Below are 18,732 nucleotides of genomic sequence, written 5' to 3'. Positions count from 1 at the left end.
TGTCACTTCACATTGATCCTATAATAACATTTTTTCCTGGTCCTTGCCATATTGAATATTAGGGACCCTATGAAGCTTCAGTGAGTTCGTGGGTCAGTTGTGTGTCTTAACTCTCTCTACTGCCTCCCTCCCATTTTGTCCTCAACCCACACCGTTCCAGCTTTGATCCCACCACTCCACTGAAACAATTCTGCTGCCAAACCAGCCTTTGATCCTCGGGCCTACAGCTGGCTTCTTGGGCAGTTGACCTGTGGGGTCGCATAAGTCCCACATTTAGTTTAAGGCCCTACCATCCTGGTCTTGACATTTTCACTGATTTCCTACAAGAGACCCCACGTTTATATCTTATACTGAATCCCAAATGTAGCTGGTCGTGTTCAGGCCTGATCTTACCAAGTCTCTTTGAAGCCTTTGACAACAGCTCTGTCACCCTCTGTGAGTACACACTCTATTCCTGGACACCACAGTCTCCTGGCCCTTTCTACTCCACTAATGGCTCCTTCCTTTCACTTCCTTCTTTCCAGGTTAAGTGCCTTCATCCGCTTCTGTATCTAGACTTACTGCTTGAGTGACCCCATCCAATTTCCAGTCTTTAATGTATTATCCACACTGCTACTGCTGACAGTAGCAAAAACTAAAACTACCATAATGATAGCTACAGCTGAGTGTTTTCTGTGTGCCAGGCTTGGCTTATGAGTATTATTTCACTTAATACCTTAATTGCCTTAATCTCATTAAATATCTCTAGCATTCACCTGGGTGCCCAGGCCAGCAGCCAGGCACCTTTGTTTTCTTTTCTGCCTTTCCCCCTCACATCTAGTGCGTTTGCAAACCTTGTGGACTCTGTCTTTACAATATACCTTGGTTTTGACTACTTCTCCTGTTTCCACAGCCTTCAGCCTGGTCCAGACCACCTCCTTCTGGCTGGACTATTGCAACAGCCTCCAAACTGATTTCCTTTTTCCCTCTGTATGCACTCCAAACAACAGCCAGACTGAGATTTTTTTGGTTGTTTTGTCTAAACATTTTTTTGAAGTATAAGATATGTACCAACTTTGAACAGCTTGCTGAATCTCCACAATGTGACTTGCCTGTTTTGCCAGTACCCTTGATCTCCCTTCTAGCCACTGTCCTCCCTGCCTGCCACCCACATAATCTCTATGCTGACTTCTAACTCCTTAGATCAGTTTTGCTTCTTGAACTTCATGAGTGCATTTTAATTACACAGGTACACAGTATGTATATACCACAATTTGTGTATCCGTTTTATTTCGATGAGCAATTGGGTTTCTAGTTTTGGTCTTCTTTGAGTTCCATAAATGTTCCATAATGTTCCATAAACATTACTGTATATATCTTCTGCTGAACATGTGTAAGAATTTCTGACCCATACCTCCACAGGAGATACTGAAACACTCAAAGGCAGGTCTGACTCAGTCTCTGATCACATGGAGCACAGCCGTATCTAACTCAATGAAACTATGAGCTATGCCATATAGGACCACCCAAGAAGGACAGGTCATGGTGGAGAGTTCTGACAAAACACCATCCCCTGGAGAAGGGAATGGCAAAGCAGTTCAGTATTCTTGCCTTGAGAACCCCATGAATAGTATGAAAAGGCAAAAAGATAGGACACTGAAAGATGAACCCCCCAGGTCAGTAGGTGCCCAATATGCTACTGGAGATCAGTGGAGAAATAACTCCAGAAAGAATGAAGAGACGGAGCCAAAGCAAAAACACCACCCAGTTGTGGATGTGACTGGTAATGGAAGTAAAGTCTGATGCTGTAGAGAACAATACTGCATCAGAACCTGGAAGGTTAGGTTCATGCATCACGGTAAATTGGAAGTGGTCAAACAGGAGATGCTAAGAGTGAACATCGACATTCTAGGAATCAGTGAACTAAAATGGACTGGAGTGGGTGAATTTAACTCAGATGACCATTATATCTACTACTGTGGGCAAGAATCCCTTAGAAGAAATGGAGTAACCCTCATAGTTAACAAAAGAGTCTGAAATGCAGTACTTGGATGCAATCTCAAAAATAACAAAATGATCTCTGTTCATTTCCAAGGTAAACCATTCAATATCACAGTAATCCAAGTCTATGCCCCAACCAGTAATACTAAAGATGCTGAAGTTGAATGGTTCTATGAAGATTTACAAGACCTTCTAGAACTAACACCCCAAAAAAGATGTCCTTTTCATTATAGGGAACTGGAATGCAAAAGCAGGAAGTCAAGAGATACCTGGAGTAACAGGCAAATTTGGCCTTAGAGTACAGAATGAAGCAGGGCAAAGGCTAACACAGTTTTGTCAAGAGAATACACTGGTCATAGCAAACACCTTCTCCCAACAACACAAGAGAAGACTCTACACATGGACATCACCAGATGGTCAATACCAAAAACAGATTGATTATATTCTTTGCAGCTGAAGATGGAGAAGCTGTATATAGTCAGCAAAAACAAGACTGGGAGTTTACTGTGGCTCAGATCATGAACTCCTTATTGCCAAATTCAGACTTAAATTGAAGAAAGTAGAAAAAACCACTAGACCATTCAGGGATGACCTAAATCAAATCCCTTACGATTATACAATGGAAATGACAAATAGATTCAAGGGATTGGATCTGATACAGTGCCTCAAGAACTATAGATGGAAGTTTGTGACATTGTACAGGAGGCAGTGATCAAGACCATCCCCAAGAAAAAGAAACACAAAAAGGCAAAATGGTTGTCTGAGGAGGCCTTACAAATAGCTGAGAAAAGGAGAGAAGCTAAAGGCAAAGGAGAAAAGGAAAGATATACCCATTTGAATGCAAAATTCCAAAGACTAGCAAGGAGAGTTAAGAAAGCCTTCCTCAGTGATCAGTGCAAAGAACTAGAGGAAAACAATAGAATGAGAAAGACTAGAGATCTCTTCAAGAAAATTAGAGATACCAAGGGAACATTTCATGCAAAGATGGGCTCAATAAAGGACAGAAATGGTATGGACCTAACAGAAGCAGAAGATATTAAGAAGAGGTGGCAAGAATACACGGAAGAACTGTACAAAAAAGATCTTCATGACCCAGATAACCACAATTGTGTGATCACTCAGCTAAAGCTAGACATTCTGGAATGCAAAGTCAAGTGGGCCTTAGGAAGTATCACTATGAACAAAGCTAGTGGAGGTGATGGAATTCCAGTTGAGCTATTTCAAATCCTGAAAGATGATGCTGAGAAAGTGCTGCACTCAATATGCCAGCAAATTTGGAAAACAGCAGTGGCCACAGGACTGGAAAAGGTCAGTTTTCATTCCAATCCCAAAGAAAGGCAATGCCAAAGAATGTTCAAACTACTGCACATTTGCACTTATCTCACACATTAGCAAAGTAATGCTTAAAATTCTCCAAGTGAGGCTTCAACAGTACATGAGCTGAGAACTTCCAGATGTTCAAGCTGGTTTTAAAAAAGCCAGAGGAACCAGACATCAAATTGCCAACATCCGTTGGATCATCGAAAAAACAAGAGAGTTCCAGAAAAACTTCTGCTTTATTGACTATGCCAAAACCTTTGACTGTGTGGATCACAGCAAACTGTGGAAAATCCTTAAAGAGATGGGAATACCAGACCACCTTACCTGCCTCCTGAGAAATCTGTATACAGGGCAAGAAGCATCAGTTAGAACTGGACATGGAACAACCGACTGGTTCCAAATAGGGAAAGGAGTATGTCACGGCTGTATGTTGTCACCCTGCCTATCTAATTTACAGGCAGAATACATCATGAGTAGCGCTGGGCTGGATGAAGCACAAACTGGAATCAAGATTGCCAGGAGAAATATCAATAACCTCAGATATGCAGATGACACCACCCTTACGGCAGAAAGCAAAGAAGAACTAAAGAGCCTCTTGATGAAAGTGAAAGAGAGTGAAAAAGCTGGCTTAAAGCTCAACATTCATTAAACGAAGATCATGGCATCTGGTCCCATCACTTCATGGCAAATAGATGGGGAAACAATGGAAACAGTGAGAAACTTTAATTTCTTGGGCTCCAAAATCACTGCAGATGGTGACTGCAGCCATGAAATTAAAAGAAGCTTGCTCCTTGGAAGAAAAGTTATGACCAACCTAGACAGCATAATAAAAAACAGAGACATTACTTTGTGATAACAGTCCGTCTAGTCAAAGCTATGGTTTTTCCCAGTAGTCATGTATGGATGTGAGAATTGGATTATAAAGAAAGCTGAGCACCGAAGAATTGATGATTTTGAATTGTGGTGTTACATGTAGAGGACTCTTGGGAGTCCCTTGGACTGCACGAGAGCCAATCGGTCAATCCTGGAGGAAATCAGTCCTGAATATTCATTAAAAGGACTGATGCTGAAATTGAAGCTCCTATACTTTGGCCACCTGATGTGAAGAACTGACTCATTAGAAAAACCCTGATGCTGAAGGCAGGAGAAGTGGGCAGCCTAGGATGAGACGCTTGGATAGCATCACCAACTCTATGGACATCAGTTTGAATAAACTCCGGGAGTTGGTGATGGACAGGGAAGCCTGATGATCTGCAGGCCATGGGGTCGCAAAAAGTCGGACACGACTGAGCGACTGAACTGAACTGATGTCTTCTATTGTAGCCATTCTAATGAGAGTGTAGTAATATCTCATTGTCATTTTAATTTGTACTTTCCTGGTGACTAATGGATTTGAGCACCTTTTTATACATTTATTAGCCATTTGTATATCTTCCCTTATGAAGTGCCTATTTAAGCCCTTTGCCTATTTGCCTACTGTGTTTTCTTGACTTTCCTTATTGACTTGTAAGGTTCTTTATATATTCTTTGTTATATGTTGGATAACTGTATTGTGAACATCTTTTTCCTCTCTGTGGCTTGCCATTTTATTCTCTTAGTGGTGTCTTTCAGTGAATAAAATTTCTTAATTTTAGTGTAGTATAAATTATCATTCTTTTAGTATTTTAGTAATTTTCAGGTGTTATTTAAATAGTCATGCCTACCCCAGTGGCCATGAATATATTCCCTTAAGGGGAAACAGTGTCAGAGTTTATTTTTCTGGGCTCCAAAATCACTGCAGATGGTGACTGCAGACATGAAATGAAAAGACGCTTACTCCTTGGAAGGAAAGTTATGACCAACCTAGACGGCATATTGAAAAGCAGAGACATTACTTTGCCAACAAAGGTCCATCTAGTCAGGCTATGGTTTTTCCAGTGGACATGTATGGATGTGAGAGTTGGACTGTGAAGACAGCTGAGCGCCAAAGAGTTGACACTTTTGAACTGTGGTGCTGGAGAAGACTCTTGAGAGTCCCTTGGACTGCAAGGAGATCTAACCAGTCCATTCTGAAGGAGATCAGCCCTGGGATTTCTCTGGAAGGAATGATGCTAAAGCTGAAACTCCAGTACTTTGGCCACCTCATGTGAAGAGTTGACTCATTGGAAGAGACTCTGATGCTGGGAGGGATTTGGGGCAGGAGGAAAAGGGGATGACAGAGGATGAGATGGCTGGATGGCATCACCGACTCGATGGACGTGAGTTTGAGTGAACTCCCGGAGTTGGTGATGGACAGGGAGGCCTGGCGTGCTGGGATTCATGGGGTCGCAAAGAGTTGGACACGACTGAGTGACTGAACTGAACTGAACTGAAGTTCTCTTCTAAATGCTTATTGTTCTACCTATCGCATTTAGATCTGTAATCCATATGGAATTATTTTTATATATAGTATAAAATATAGGAGACATTGTCTTTCTCATTGTGAATACCCAGTTGACCCACCATTGGCTAGCCCATCCTTTTCTCACTGTCAAAATGGCAGTTTTCTTAAATCACAAGATGCCCCTGTTCAGAATCCTTCAGTGGCTTAGAACTAAACACACACCACTCACGTGGCTCCTTGCTGGCATCTGCTTCCTTCTGGGCTTCCATCCCTGGTTGTCTTTTTCTCCCTGTCCCGGCGGACATGCTGGCCTCCTTGCTGTTTCTTAGGCTGCCAAGTTTATTGCTGTCTTGGGCCCTTACAGGTGGAGTCCTTCTGCCTGGAGTGCTCTTTCTTCATGTCTTAGCCTGAATCACTCCTCATTTCACTCAAGTCTCTGCTCAAATGGGAATGTCCTTTCCTTAAACAGAACCACTCACCACTCATAACATTAAGAATGGGGAAAAGGTATAAGCTTCCATTATAAGTACAAGAGACGTGATGTATAACATTAATTAACACTGCTGTAATGCTATATATGAAAATTTCTGAGAGAGTAAGTCCTAAGAGTTCTTATCACAAGGGAAAATTTTTTCTATTTCTTTAATAAGAATTGTGAGATGATAGATGTTTGCTAAATCTATTGCAATAATCATTTTATGATGTATATCTCATAACTGGAAGAAGAAAAGAATAAATAATATATAAAAGTCCTCTGAATATGTATGACATTACTGATGAGCTATCTCCTACTCTATTGTAGTTCCAAGAAATTGTGTCTTATTCCCTTTTGTAGCTCTTGTTTGTAGTATAATACCTTAGAACTCGAGTCCTAAATATAACACATATGATAATTCATTGTTTTCCCTGTTTTTTCACATTAGCCGCAAATAATTTGAACCTGATTTATTTAATAATTTGATGAATTGTGATGGAACATCAGTTTTCGTACTTTAAGAAAAAAAAGGGGCATAGTATGCAGCTTATAAACTCACTTTAACTGTTTTACGTGGAAACAATGCATAGACCAAGTTCAAATGAATTTTATCTATGGCTAAAGAACTTAGAAGCTTTTCAGAGCTTCAGAGACTTTTTCTCTTCTAACAATAATACTAATTGTGTTTCAAGGTATTTTTCCCTAAACATTCTATAATATAAACTTAATGATTCTCACTGGCCTGGTTTCTCTCCCTGGGGCTATTTTGGGGGTACAGGCATATATAATGGGCTTCCCTGGTGGCTCAGTTGGTAAAGAATCCGCCTGTAATGCAGGAGACCTGGGTTAAATTCCTGAGTTGGGAAGATTCCCCTGGAGAAGGGAATGGCTACCCATTCCAGTATTCTGGACTGGAGAATTCCATGGATTATATAGTCCATGGAGTCACAAACAGTCAGATATGACTGAGCAACTTTCACTTCACTTCACTTCAATGCGCATATAACATTTGGTTTTGTGGCAAGAGTTAGATCTGTCTTTCATTTGTTTACTTCTTGATCAAAGGCATTTATTTCCACTATTGATTCCATTTGTCTTTCTTTTCTTAAAGCCTTAAGGTGATGTCTGAAACACATGATTCTTTTATTAATTGTAGGATGTCATAACAGCACAAAGTGGGTTTTAAGCCTACCTTATCTAGCTATAAAAGACATTACTGGTCAGTTAACAAAACTGGAAAACATTTGGTCGTTTAAAGTACTGTCACTGATAAATTTTGTGAAGTTGATTGCAGTGTTATTGGTATGTAGAGGAATAGCTTTATTCTTGGAAATATGCACTTAAGTATTTAGGAATAAAGGTACCATGGTGTTGAATTTACTTACCCCAAAATGGCTTAAGAAAAAAATTGTGTGTGTGTGTGTGTGCGCACACATGCATGCACATGCATGCTTGTGTTCAGAAAAAGAGAGAGTGGGCCCACAAGCAAATTATAAACCAAAAGGGGCAAAATAGTAACAACAGGTGGATCTGGTAAAAGTATATTAATGTTCGTTATACTGTTAATATAACTGTTCTGCAACTGTGAAATTATCTCTATATGAACAGTTGAAAAAAATCATCTCTTCCAGCCCTCTCAGGAGAAGCATGCAGTGCTTATGACACAGAGATGAAGTTACTTTCCCAGTCACCCCGAGAGAGAGAGAACTGACCCCCAGTCCTGTGTCTCTGTTGTACTGAGCTGCCTTTTTTTAGTAGTCATTGAGTCCTAACCAAATACAGGGGCCACTAATCCTGCTGTACGGCTACATAGGACACAGCCATGCTTGCAGATTAGTGATGTGGCTTTGGGTTTCTTTTTAAAATATTTTGCCATTACCTGGTCTGTCATGCCACCTCCAGCCTCTCTGTTACCTGGACGTCTTGTTATTAGATACCCTGCCCATTGTAATGAGACATGCCTATGTTTGCATTTTAACACACAGTGGTTTTGTTCTTCTATTTCTTAATAGCTACCGGCTCTTGGGATACATTTCTCATGCTGTGGAGTCTCAGGCCTCAAGCTAGAGCTTTCAGATACGTGGGTCACAAAGACGTTATCACCAGCGTGCAGTTTTCTCCACTTGGAAACTTACTGGCATCAGCATCACGAGACAGGACCATTAGACTCTGGATCCCTGATAAGTAAGAGAAGAGCAGCTGCTATGCTGTGGGTTTAGAAATGTAAAAGATAACTGGGGTTGAACTGTGCATTGTGTCCCTCTTGGGTTGCCTAACCCCCCAGTTACCTGTACATCTTTAGTCTAAGTCACAAACGAGGCGTACTGGCCTGGTAAAATTATTTCATACCATTTTTTCCTCATCTTGAACTCATAATTGTGTCTTCTATTTGAAAATTATTTCTAACCATGGAAATATGCTTAATAATGTCTTAAGTGTTTTTGTGGAAGAGGCGGTTGGGGGGGTGATGGTTATCAATCCCTTTATCAGTCTCATGTAAGCTTTAGATCATCTCCCCAGAGAGATACACATCGGACTGCCTAACCAAGATTTTACAGTTTATGGTGACTCAGATGATAAAGAATCTGCCTGCAATACAGGAGACCCAGGTTCGATCCCTGGGTTGGGAAGACCCCCTGGAGCAGGGAATGGCTACCCACTCCAGTATTCTTGCCTGGAGAGTTCTATGGACAGGCGAGCCTGGTGGGCTGCAGTCCACAGGGTTGTAAAGAGTCTGACATGACGGAGCAATTAACACTTTGACTTTCAACCTACTACCTTTTCAAACCCTAGCTGATAGTCCATCTATTTTAAGCAGTTATTGAGCCTTGATTATTTTAAGTTTTTAAACTCTTAATTATATACATTTCAAACATATCTGAAAGTAGAATAGATAGCGTGACAGCTCCCCACCATAACCATCCACCGGGTTCAGTGGTTCTTCAGTGTTCCATCAGTCTTGTTTCATCCGTCCTCCACCCCCTTGTTTTCTGGGATATGTACACATCAGATCACTTCTCTTCAGATAATAAGAAATGTTTTCCTTCACTCTGTGGGGGCAGGATTTGATCTGTGGTTTGTGCCTGAATGGGCCCAGGCACTCCCCAATAAATGAAAGTTCCTGAAGCATTTCCCTGCCAGTGGGCACTTTTTTTCCCTGCCACTGCCTAAAGGAAACCAAATGGAGAAATCTGAAGATTATCTCCAGGCAGGAAACACTACTGAGGAGAAGTGACGTGTTGACATGTTCTGACACTACGGATAGCAGTGTAAGAGGGAGTTGTAAGGAAGAGAGACTGGCTCAGGGTCTAAAAGCGAAAGCATTTTTAAAAGCCTTGACTTTGAGAATTTTGGACTAGTGGTTTGCTGTTTCCAGCACAGCCTCCGTCTCCAATTGCTATTTTGGGGAAAGCTCTGTGAGTAAGGCACTGGGTAGGTGAGCTAAAAGCACACGGATCATTCATTTTCACTGCCTGATCTAAGCACCACAATTAGGCTTGTGTAGACACATCTAGTTCCTCTTCCTAAATCATATCTCAGCAGGCCAGGGCGATAGTGGATCATGGCAATGAGAAGGAAACTGATGAACCAGTTATCTTTTGCTGCATAACAGTCCCCAAACTTAGTAGCTTAAGACAGTAACTATTATTTCTCCCAGTTTTCGGGGCTGTCTGGACGATTTATCCCACTGCCCTGTTAATGTGGGCCGTTGGCTTCATTACACTGGCAGCTGGGCTGGCAGGTCCAGTGCCTCCCTCAGATGCCGGTGGCCTTGGTGTTGGCTATTGGCTGGGCACCTTTGTCCTCCACATGCCCTTTCTGCAGCAGCATAAAAGGACTTCCTTGCAGCATGGCAGCTGTAGGACAATCTAGGATAATCAAAGCCGAAGCTGCTAGACTTCTTAAAGGCTGGGCCTGGAACCTGCCCATTGTGCCTTCTGCCACATCCTGTCGGTCAGTCGGTCACAACAGTAGCCTGACTGCAACTTGAGATTTGAAGGAGGAGAAATTGGTGGATTCTGCCGCTGGTGGGGAAGAGTGGTGTGTGTGCCTGGCGGAGAGGGGAGCTGTGGGCAGCCAGGTGAGCAGACGGACACCTCAGCTGGTGATCGGAAGTCTGAAAAAGGCTAGCAGGAGCAAGCTGGGAGGCAGGTGTGGCTGGCGTTAGTCACAGTGGGCAGTCAAGAAAATTCGGGCAGAAAGGGCAGGTACTTGTGTGGGAGGTGGACAGACTCTGTTAAGGCTGGAGAGGAGCTAGAAATCAGCCAAGCACCAGCACAACAAGCACTGGGCACTCCTGTCTCGGGGTCTTACGTGCTTCCTGTTGGAACGGGGTCTGGATTCATCAGCTGGGCCTGCCTATTGCCAAGAACTATTGTCATGGACTCCTTATTGCCAAATTCAGGCTTAAATTGAAGAAAGTAGGGAAAACCTGAAAAGACCATTCAGGTATGACCTAAATCAAATTCCTTATGATTATGCAGTGGAAGTGAGAAATAAATTTAAGGGACTAGATCTGATAGATAGAGTGCCTGATGAACTATGGACGGAGGTTCGTGACATTGTACAGGAGACAGGGATCAAGACCATCCTCAACATAAAGAAATGCAAAAAAGCAAAATGGCTGTCTGGGGTGGCCTTACAAATAGCTGTGAAAAGAAGAGAAGTGAAAAGCAAAGGAGAAAAGGAAAGATATAAGCATCTGAATGCAGAGTTCCAAAGAATAGCAAGAAGAGATAAGAAAGCCTTCCTCAGCGATCAGTGCAAATAAATAGAGGAAAACAACAGAATGAGAAAAGACTAGAGATCTCTTCCAGAAAATTAGAGATACCAAGGGAACATTTCCTGCAAAGATGGGCTCAATAAAGGACAGAAATGGTATGGACCTAACAGAAGCAGAAGATGTTAAGAAGAGGTGGCAAGAATACCAGAAGAACTGTACAAAAAAGATCTTCACGACCCAGATAATCACGATGGTGTGATCACTCACCTAGAGCCAGACATCCTGGAATGTGAAGTCAAGTGGGCCTTAGGAAGCATCACTATGAACAAAGCTAGTGGAGGTGATGGAATTCCAGTGGAGCTATTTCAAATCCTGGAAGATGATGCTGTGAAAGTGCTGCAGTCAATATGCCAGCAAATTTGGAAAACTCAACAGTGGCCAAAGGACTGGAAAAGGTCAGTTTTCATTCCAATCCCAAAGAAAGGCAATGCCAAAGAATGTTCGAACTACCGCACAATTGCACTCATCTCACACGCTAGTGAAGTAATGCTCAAAATTCTCCAAGCCAGGCTTCAGCAATATGTGAACAGTGAACTTCCAGATGTTCAAGCTGGTTTTAGAAAAGGCAGAGGAACCAGAGATCAAATTGCCAACATTTGCTGGATCATGGAAAAAGCAAGAGAGTTCCAGAAAAACATCTATTTCTGCTTTATTGACTATGCCAAAGCCTTTGACTGTGTGGATCACAATAAACTGTGGAAAATTCTTAAAGAGCTGGGAATACCAGACCACCTGACCTGCCTCTTGAGAAACCTACATGCAGGTCAGAAAGCAACAGTTAGAACTGGACATGGAACAAGACTGGTTCCAGATAGGAAAAGGAGTAAGTCAAGGCTGTATCTTGTCACCCTGTTTATTTAACTTCTATGCAGAGTAGTACATCATGAGAAACGCTGGGCTGGAAGAAGCACAAGCTGGAATCAAGATTGCTAGGAGAAATATCAATAACCTCAGATATGCAGATAACACGACCCTTCTGGCAGAAAGCGAAGAGGAACTAAAGAGCCTCTTGATGAAAGTGAAAGAGGAGAGTGAAAAAGTTGGCTTAAAGCTCAACATTCAGAAAACAAAGATCATGGCATCTGCCCCATCACTTCATGGGAAATAGATGGGGAAACAGTGGAAACAGTGTCAGACTTTATTTTGGGGGGCTCCAAAAAATCAGTGCAGATGGTGATTGCAGCCATGAAATTAAAAGATGCTTACTCCTTGGAAGGAAAGTTATGACCAACCTAGACAGCATATTCAAAAGCAGAGACATTACTTTGCCAACAAAGATCCGTCTAGTCAAGGCTATGGTTTTTCCATTGGGCATGTATGGACGTGAGAGTTGGACTGTGAAGAAAGCTGAGTGCCGAAGAATTGATGCTTTTGAACTGTGGTGTTGGAGAAGACTCTTGAGAGTCCCTTGGACTGCAAGGAGATCTAACCAGTCCATTCTGAAGGAGATCAGCCCTGGGTGTTCTTTGGAAGGACTGATGCTAAAGCTGAAACTCCAATACTTTGGCCACCTCATGTGAAGAGTTGACTCATTGGAAAAGACTCTGATGCTGGGAGGGATTGGGGGCAGGAGGAAAAGGGGATGACAGAGGATGAGATGGCTGGATGGCATCACCAATTTGATGGACCTGAGTTTGGGTGAACTCCGGGAGTTGGTGATGGACAGGGAGACCTGTGTGCTGTGATTCATGGGGTCACAAAGAGTCAGACACGATTGAGCAACTGAACTGAACTGAACTGTACTGATTGTGAAGAGGAGGAGCTGTTACAAAGAAGGCAGACGGGATAGACATTCTGCAGTGTGGAGGGCCTAATAAAGACCAAGGCAGATTTGATGATACTGACTACCCTTGGCTTCCTGGTCACATTAGATGCCCAGTCTTTACTTTGTTTACTCTAGGCCTTATGCTGAAAATCAGCCCATGCTGCCTCCTGACTTCTACTCATAGAACATTCCCTTGAAACCTCACTGGACTAGTCCCTGAATGTTCCCTCCTGTATTATTTTCATTATTCGTGGTGAAATACCACATATCAGGTGATGGAGATTTATGACAGAGTCGCCTCTGCCTTCTACAGACCACTGGAAGGGAAAGCCAGGATGGATCTAAGAATCATTTAAGTTTCAACTCTTCCCAGCAGAATTCAGCAAAGCATATTGAGCTCTTTTCACGTGCCTGATATTGTGCTAGATGGTGGTCTTTTAGAGATAAGTAAGTCATGATTCCTGTCCTCAGAAAAATTACTGCCTAATAGAGAAGCAGGTCTATTTTATAACAAAAATTACTGTATAATAAGCAAAATAGACACAGCAGATAGAGAACAAGTAAGCCTATCCGGGTTGGTGAAAGGCAGGGTAGGAGGAAGCAGTCAGGCTAAGAAAGCAGCAAGTACAAAGCCAGAGAAGTATCTGAGGCAGTGTGGTTGTCTTAAGGGTACAAAGGTCAGTGCAGTGGCAGGAGGTCTTGCCAAAGAGCCTGGGCATTGTCCTTTTTCTTGGCGAGCAGCCTATGACACATTTACACTGGGATTTACATGCTTAGAATCACACATTTAGCAAGTATATAAACACAGTATGTAGGTGACTGGAGGGGGATAGAAGATTAGAGCGGGGAGACCAGTTAAGAGGCTTTTGCAGTAATCTAGGTGAAGGATACAGAGGGTGTGTATATCTACCTTAATACGAGCACAGCTGGGATGCAAAGAAGAGAAGGGATTCAGAAGATACTTAGGAGGCGATGACGATCTCACTGGCACTAAATAGGTCTGCTGACCCCTTGGATACTGGAGAAGAGGAGGAGCTGGGTGTAACTTCTGGGCTTTTGCCAGTTCTGCTGCCTCATCTTTTTAACACACTTGTGGCAGTTTTCCCCATAAGGCATCACCTGTATAAATGTGACTTTCTGAATGGAAAAAATTGCTAAGTCTAAATGTGGTATAAAGTGAAAGTACCTTGGGAAAGTGGAGACGCTGACACAAAGTAGCATTTCCCGAATGTCACCATTTAACTCCAGTTCCATCTACTGGCCTGCCCTGAATTATTTCAGTTGTTTTTCCGCTGCTTCTCCTTAAATGCCACACATTATTTTCATCTTTTTTTTTTTTCTGTTTTCTTTTCTGCACCCTAGCCAAGAAAAAGAAAGAAGGTATCTGAAATTTCAAGGTGTTGAGAATCGAAGTATGTTATTACCATTTATCTTTTGTTTTGCTTATGAATGTAAGATTGGGCTCAGAGGTGAGCAGGGTCGTAGGTACACCCCAGGGGTCTCAGTTCCCCTTGCTGGGGTCAAAACAGGAGCGTCAAATCACCCAGGGACGTTCTTTGCCGAGGCATATGACACGGAGGACATTTCCTCCTTCCCAACCCAGACTGCCAGCCCACACAACTTGCATGTGAAAGTTGAAAACACTGCCTTAGAGCTCCTTATTTAAACAAATCTTAGCTTTGCTAGGTTGCAGTTTATTTAAACTGTATATTGCGGTCTCTAGAGGAACAACAGGAACTTAAAATACATGGTAGAGATTGGTTCAAAATATTATTTCCAAAAAAAAATATTATTTCCTAGCTTCCCATTAAAACAAACTCAGCAAATGAATTTCTGGGTCGTGACCACCAGGGTTCTCTCTTGTTAAGTATCAGCTGTGACTTCAGTGAACAAAACTGGCTTAAACGGTTCTGATGCGGAGCGCAGTTCAAAACATCCTTTCCACACTTTCTGTCAGTTTTTATGAGTTAAACTATTGTATATGTTTCAAAGTCTGTATACTGATAAGATCGTGATTATAATTAAATCACATGTTATAAATATTAAACTATTTATTTCCAGGAGAGGGAAATCCTCTGAATTTAAAGCTCACACAGCCCCAGTTCGAAGTGTGGACTTTTCAGCCGATGGCCAGTTTCTTGCCTCAGCTTCTGAAGACAAATCTATCAAAGTCTGGAACATGTACCGCCAGCGCTTCTTATATTCCTTGTACCGACACACACATTGGGTTCGCTGTGCCAAGTAAGTGCAGAGTTTCACCGTAACGTTTCCATATGTTTTTTCCTGCTGTAGTCTGAATTTTACCCCCAAATCCCAGAAAAGGGGATTGAGGGCAAATTCATTCATTCATTTATTTATTCATTCACCAAATGTTTATTGTGTGCCAGGAATAATAATAAACAAAATGGTCAAAAACTGCTGCTCTCATGAAGTTTATGTTCTGGGGAGGGGAGACAGAGAATAAGCAAATAGGAAACTCGATATGGTGGTAAGTGCTATGGAGAAAAACAGAGCTGCTGGTTTAAATAGGGTGTTCAGCAATTGCTCCCAGAGAGGGTGACCTTTGGGCAGAGACCAGAGGGAGGGCAGGGAGTGAGAGTTGAAGATGTTTGGGAAAGGAATGTCCTGCATAGAAGAAACAAGAGTGAGAGCCCTCGGGCGGGAGCTGGGTGGCCATGTAAGGAAGAGCTGGAAGGCAGGCGTGGTGGAGAGTGTGGGAGAGTAGAGGAATAGCTCTGATGGACAGGCGGAGTAGATGAGCCGTTGGAGCCTGTTCATCTCTCTGACTTATAGTTTAATGGGATCTCCCTGACCACCATGTGGAGAGTAAACCATCAAAAGTCAGGACAGAGCTGGGAAGTATGGGCTATTGCACTAGTTCTCACCCCAGTTTGGTCCACGGTGGTGGCTGTGGAGATTTTGAGACGTGGTTGGATCTTAGATCATTTATTCAGTTGACCCTTGAATAACGTGGGTTTGAGCTGCAGGGGTGGTTGGTTAAATCCACAGATGGAGAACTGGGAATATGGAGGAACCTTGGATTCCTAGGGTAAACTGAATTCCACATGGAGTTTTCACTGTGCAGAGGGTTGGTGCCGCTAATCACCATGTTGTTCAATGGTCTACTGTGGTTAAGTTGCCACCAAAAGTGTGTGTCTAATTGGATGGGATGAGAAAGAGAACCAAGAATGACTCCATAACCTTTGGCAACAGTCTATTGGGAAAAGTGCTATTATAAGTGTTATTAGCATCTGCTAACAGCCAGGGAGCCTTCTATTCCTAAGACCCACTGCTACAATACTTAATATTTATCTTCTTTCCTTATCGAAATTGGCCTGGAGGGAAGCACTTTTGTTTTAAATTCCTTATTTAAAGTGTGATCTGAGCTCTTTTTTGTTGATTGATCTGTGCTACTGGCATGACTTTGCATTTAGAGGGCTGGCATGAGACAGTCCAAGTCTTATTTGAACCTGTACTGCTGAGGGACACTGTGCTCAAAATACTGATTTGAGAATGATGCTGATTCTTTCAGAGGAGAGTGGAGCTGTGAGAGGAAGACAGAAGTTGCTGTCTAATTACATGGTGTGGTTTCGGGATAAAGCCATACTTGGAATTATTAGTAAGGGAATGGGAGGAGAGGTGGAAGGGGACAGAGACATGAGCCTTAAAACATTTCCTGTCACTCTTTTTTTAAAAAGGCACTTTCCATAGGAAGTGATAGTGAAGCAGAGTTTGGAAAAGCGGGAGTGGTCCCTGCATACAGTCACGCGCACTCATAATACCTGTTGTATCTCCAGCCCCAACACTGCCTTCGTTTTCAGCATCGTTATCCCTTATGGAGACTTTTGCAATAAACCTCCATCATTTATTGAGGCTTTGTTCGTTTTCTCAAACTTATATTCTCTTTGTGCTTCAATTTGCATTGTTTCTATTGGCCTTTTTTCAAGTTCAATGGTATTTTTTCCTGGCCGTGTCCAGTGTACTATAAGCTTGTCCATTTCTCTGGGATTTTCCATTTGTTTGCTCATTATGCTCATCGTTTCCTTTAAATTCTTGAACATATTTATAATAATAGTTCTTAAGTCCTTGTCTGTTAATTCCAATATTTATGTCATATCCGAGTCAAAATTTTTGCTTGTTTATATTTAAATGTTTTATTGTATGCTCAAACATGGCTAAATGTTTGAGAGTATGAGTTACTCTATCATCTAAAAAGTGTTGAGTTTTGTTTTGGTAAGCTGTTACGTTTCTGCTGGCCTAGCTAGATTGTGTTGAATGTAGACTTTTTAGGGTGGATCTAGAGTGGCCTTTACTCTTGGACTTTAGTACTAGTGGCCTTTCTAGGGCCTCCATTGAATGCCTGGAATGTTCAACCAGATCTGGTGAGAACTTGGACATGCCTCGGTACTGTGTAACCTCAGGAATCTTTGTTTGACTCACAGTCTCTGTTGTTTTCTTCGAATCCTTCTTGTCCTGAGCCTTATCAGGTTTGCATTTAATCAAAGACTCAAGACTCGGGCAGATTTGGAGGTATTTCTGCTCCTCACAGGTCCTCTTATCAATCCTGCCCTCAAAATTCCAGCCCTTCAGCAGTTCTGAATTCTAATTGCTGTTTGTCTGCCCAGTGAGACTGCAGCTGTTTCCTTGGGCTCTGTGTCCGTAAGCCATGTCTGAAAAATGCTCCCAGGTAGAAATTTGGGATGCATTTGGTGCTTATCTCCTTTATTTTCTATCTCTCAAGTTTCACAACCCTGTTCTGTCTTTCATCCAGTGCCTAAAAACAATCACTTCATGTATTTTGCTGAGTTGTATGATTTTTTTATAGTAGGGGAGTAAGTCTGATAATCATTACTACCCTTACTCAGAACGGGAAGTTTTGCCAAAGGAATTTAGTGGAAACTTATACAAGCTGATTTCAGAATTCGTATGTATAAATTAAATGTCCAAGAACAACCAAGAAAAGAATGACCAGAAAAAATTGAAAGAAGCTTGCGTAACCGGCTTCTAGAACACAGTATAAAACTGTAGAAATTAAAATAAGACAGTCATGGTACCAGATTAGGAACATGGGTCATGGAAGGTTCAGGTGCAGATCCACATATGCTTTCTGATGAAGATGGTATTTCCAATCAGTGGTGAAGTAGATGAATAGTTGTTAAAATATTAAGATAATATTAAGTAGTTATTTAATATGTTAAAATGTATGTATGTAGTTCAGATAATTAGATTTCTATTTGGAAAAATTTAAAGTTAGATCTGTATTGCACACCACACATTTCCAAAAATTACAGATAAATTAGACAGCTTAACATTAGAAATACTCTAAGTGATACTGCTTTTCCTTCCAATGCATTGACAATATATTTAAATGAATGTAGAGGGTCAACAGAGCAATTATTTCTCCCTTAAGTATTTGAATTTTAAGTGTGTCGTTGACTTAAGTAATTTAAATTCAGTGCCTTGTTTCTGGGCCCCGTACTTACTATGAGTTTGTCCCTGGAGCCCAGACTCACTCCGTGTGGCATAGAGGTAGTGCCCATTAGTGTAAGAACAGATGAGTAGCTGTGTTTTCTAGGCTAACCTATTGTTTCAATCATACATCTTGATTCACAGAAATATTTTTTTTAAGATATGTTATCTGTTGGGAGATATATTCATGCTTTAAAAATAGAAATTAGCACAGTCTTTTTAGAAATCCATTTGTAAAGTGTATCAGGAGTCCTTGTTACAGTGAGTTCACAACTGGAAATCTATCCTAAATAGATTTATTCAAATTCTTATTCAAAGAAAAAAATCTGTATTTAAAGATACTGCTTTCAGTGTAATTTATAATGATGAGAACTTGGAAATAATCAAGTTCTCCAAGTAGAGAAAGCTGGTTAAATAAACTTAAATGATTATATAGCTATTAAAAGAAGATACATAAGTAGTGACTTGAAAATATGTTTGTGTTTGAGGTAAGAGGGGCAATATTCAGAACTCGTACATATAATATAAAAGATCTATACATGAACAAAAGATAAAGTTCCTGCATAGACACAATATTA

General features: G+C 41.6%; 1 protein-coding gene across 5 annotated transcripts in view; it reads left to right on the top strand.

The window, feature by feature from the left end:
- The window catches only part of POC1B (POC1 centriolar protein B), a 104,799-nt gene that overhangs the window by 19,274 nt on the left and 66,793 nt on the right, over window positions 1-18,732 (top strand). For all 5 annotated transcript variants that reach the window (XM_061415711.1, XM_061415712.1, XM_061415709.1 and 2 more), the window contains exons 3-4: window positions 8,150-8,321; window positions 14,747-14,926. In XM_061415711.1, the coding sequence (XP_061271695.1) occupies window positions 8,150-8,321; window positions 14,747-14,926 (352 nt within the window). The remainder of the gene's footprint in view (window positions 1-8,149; window positions 8,322-14,746; window positions 14,927-18,732) is intronic.

This window comes from Bos javanicus, chromosome 5 (assembly GCF_032452875.1).
Source record: "Bos javanicus breed banteng chromosome 5, ARS-OSU_banteng_1.0, whole genome shotgun sequence".
NCBI classification, from domain to species: Eukaryota; Metazoa; Chordata; class Mammalia; order Artiodactyla; family Bovidae; genus Bos; species Bos javanicus.
This window is presented reverse-complemented; position numbering and strand designations above follow the sequence as displayed.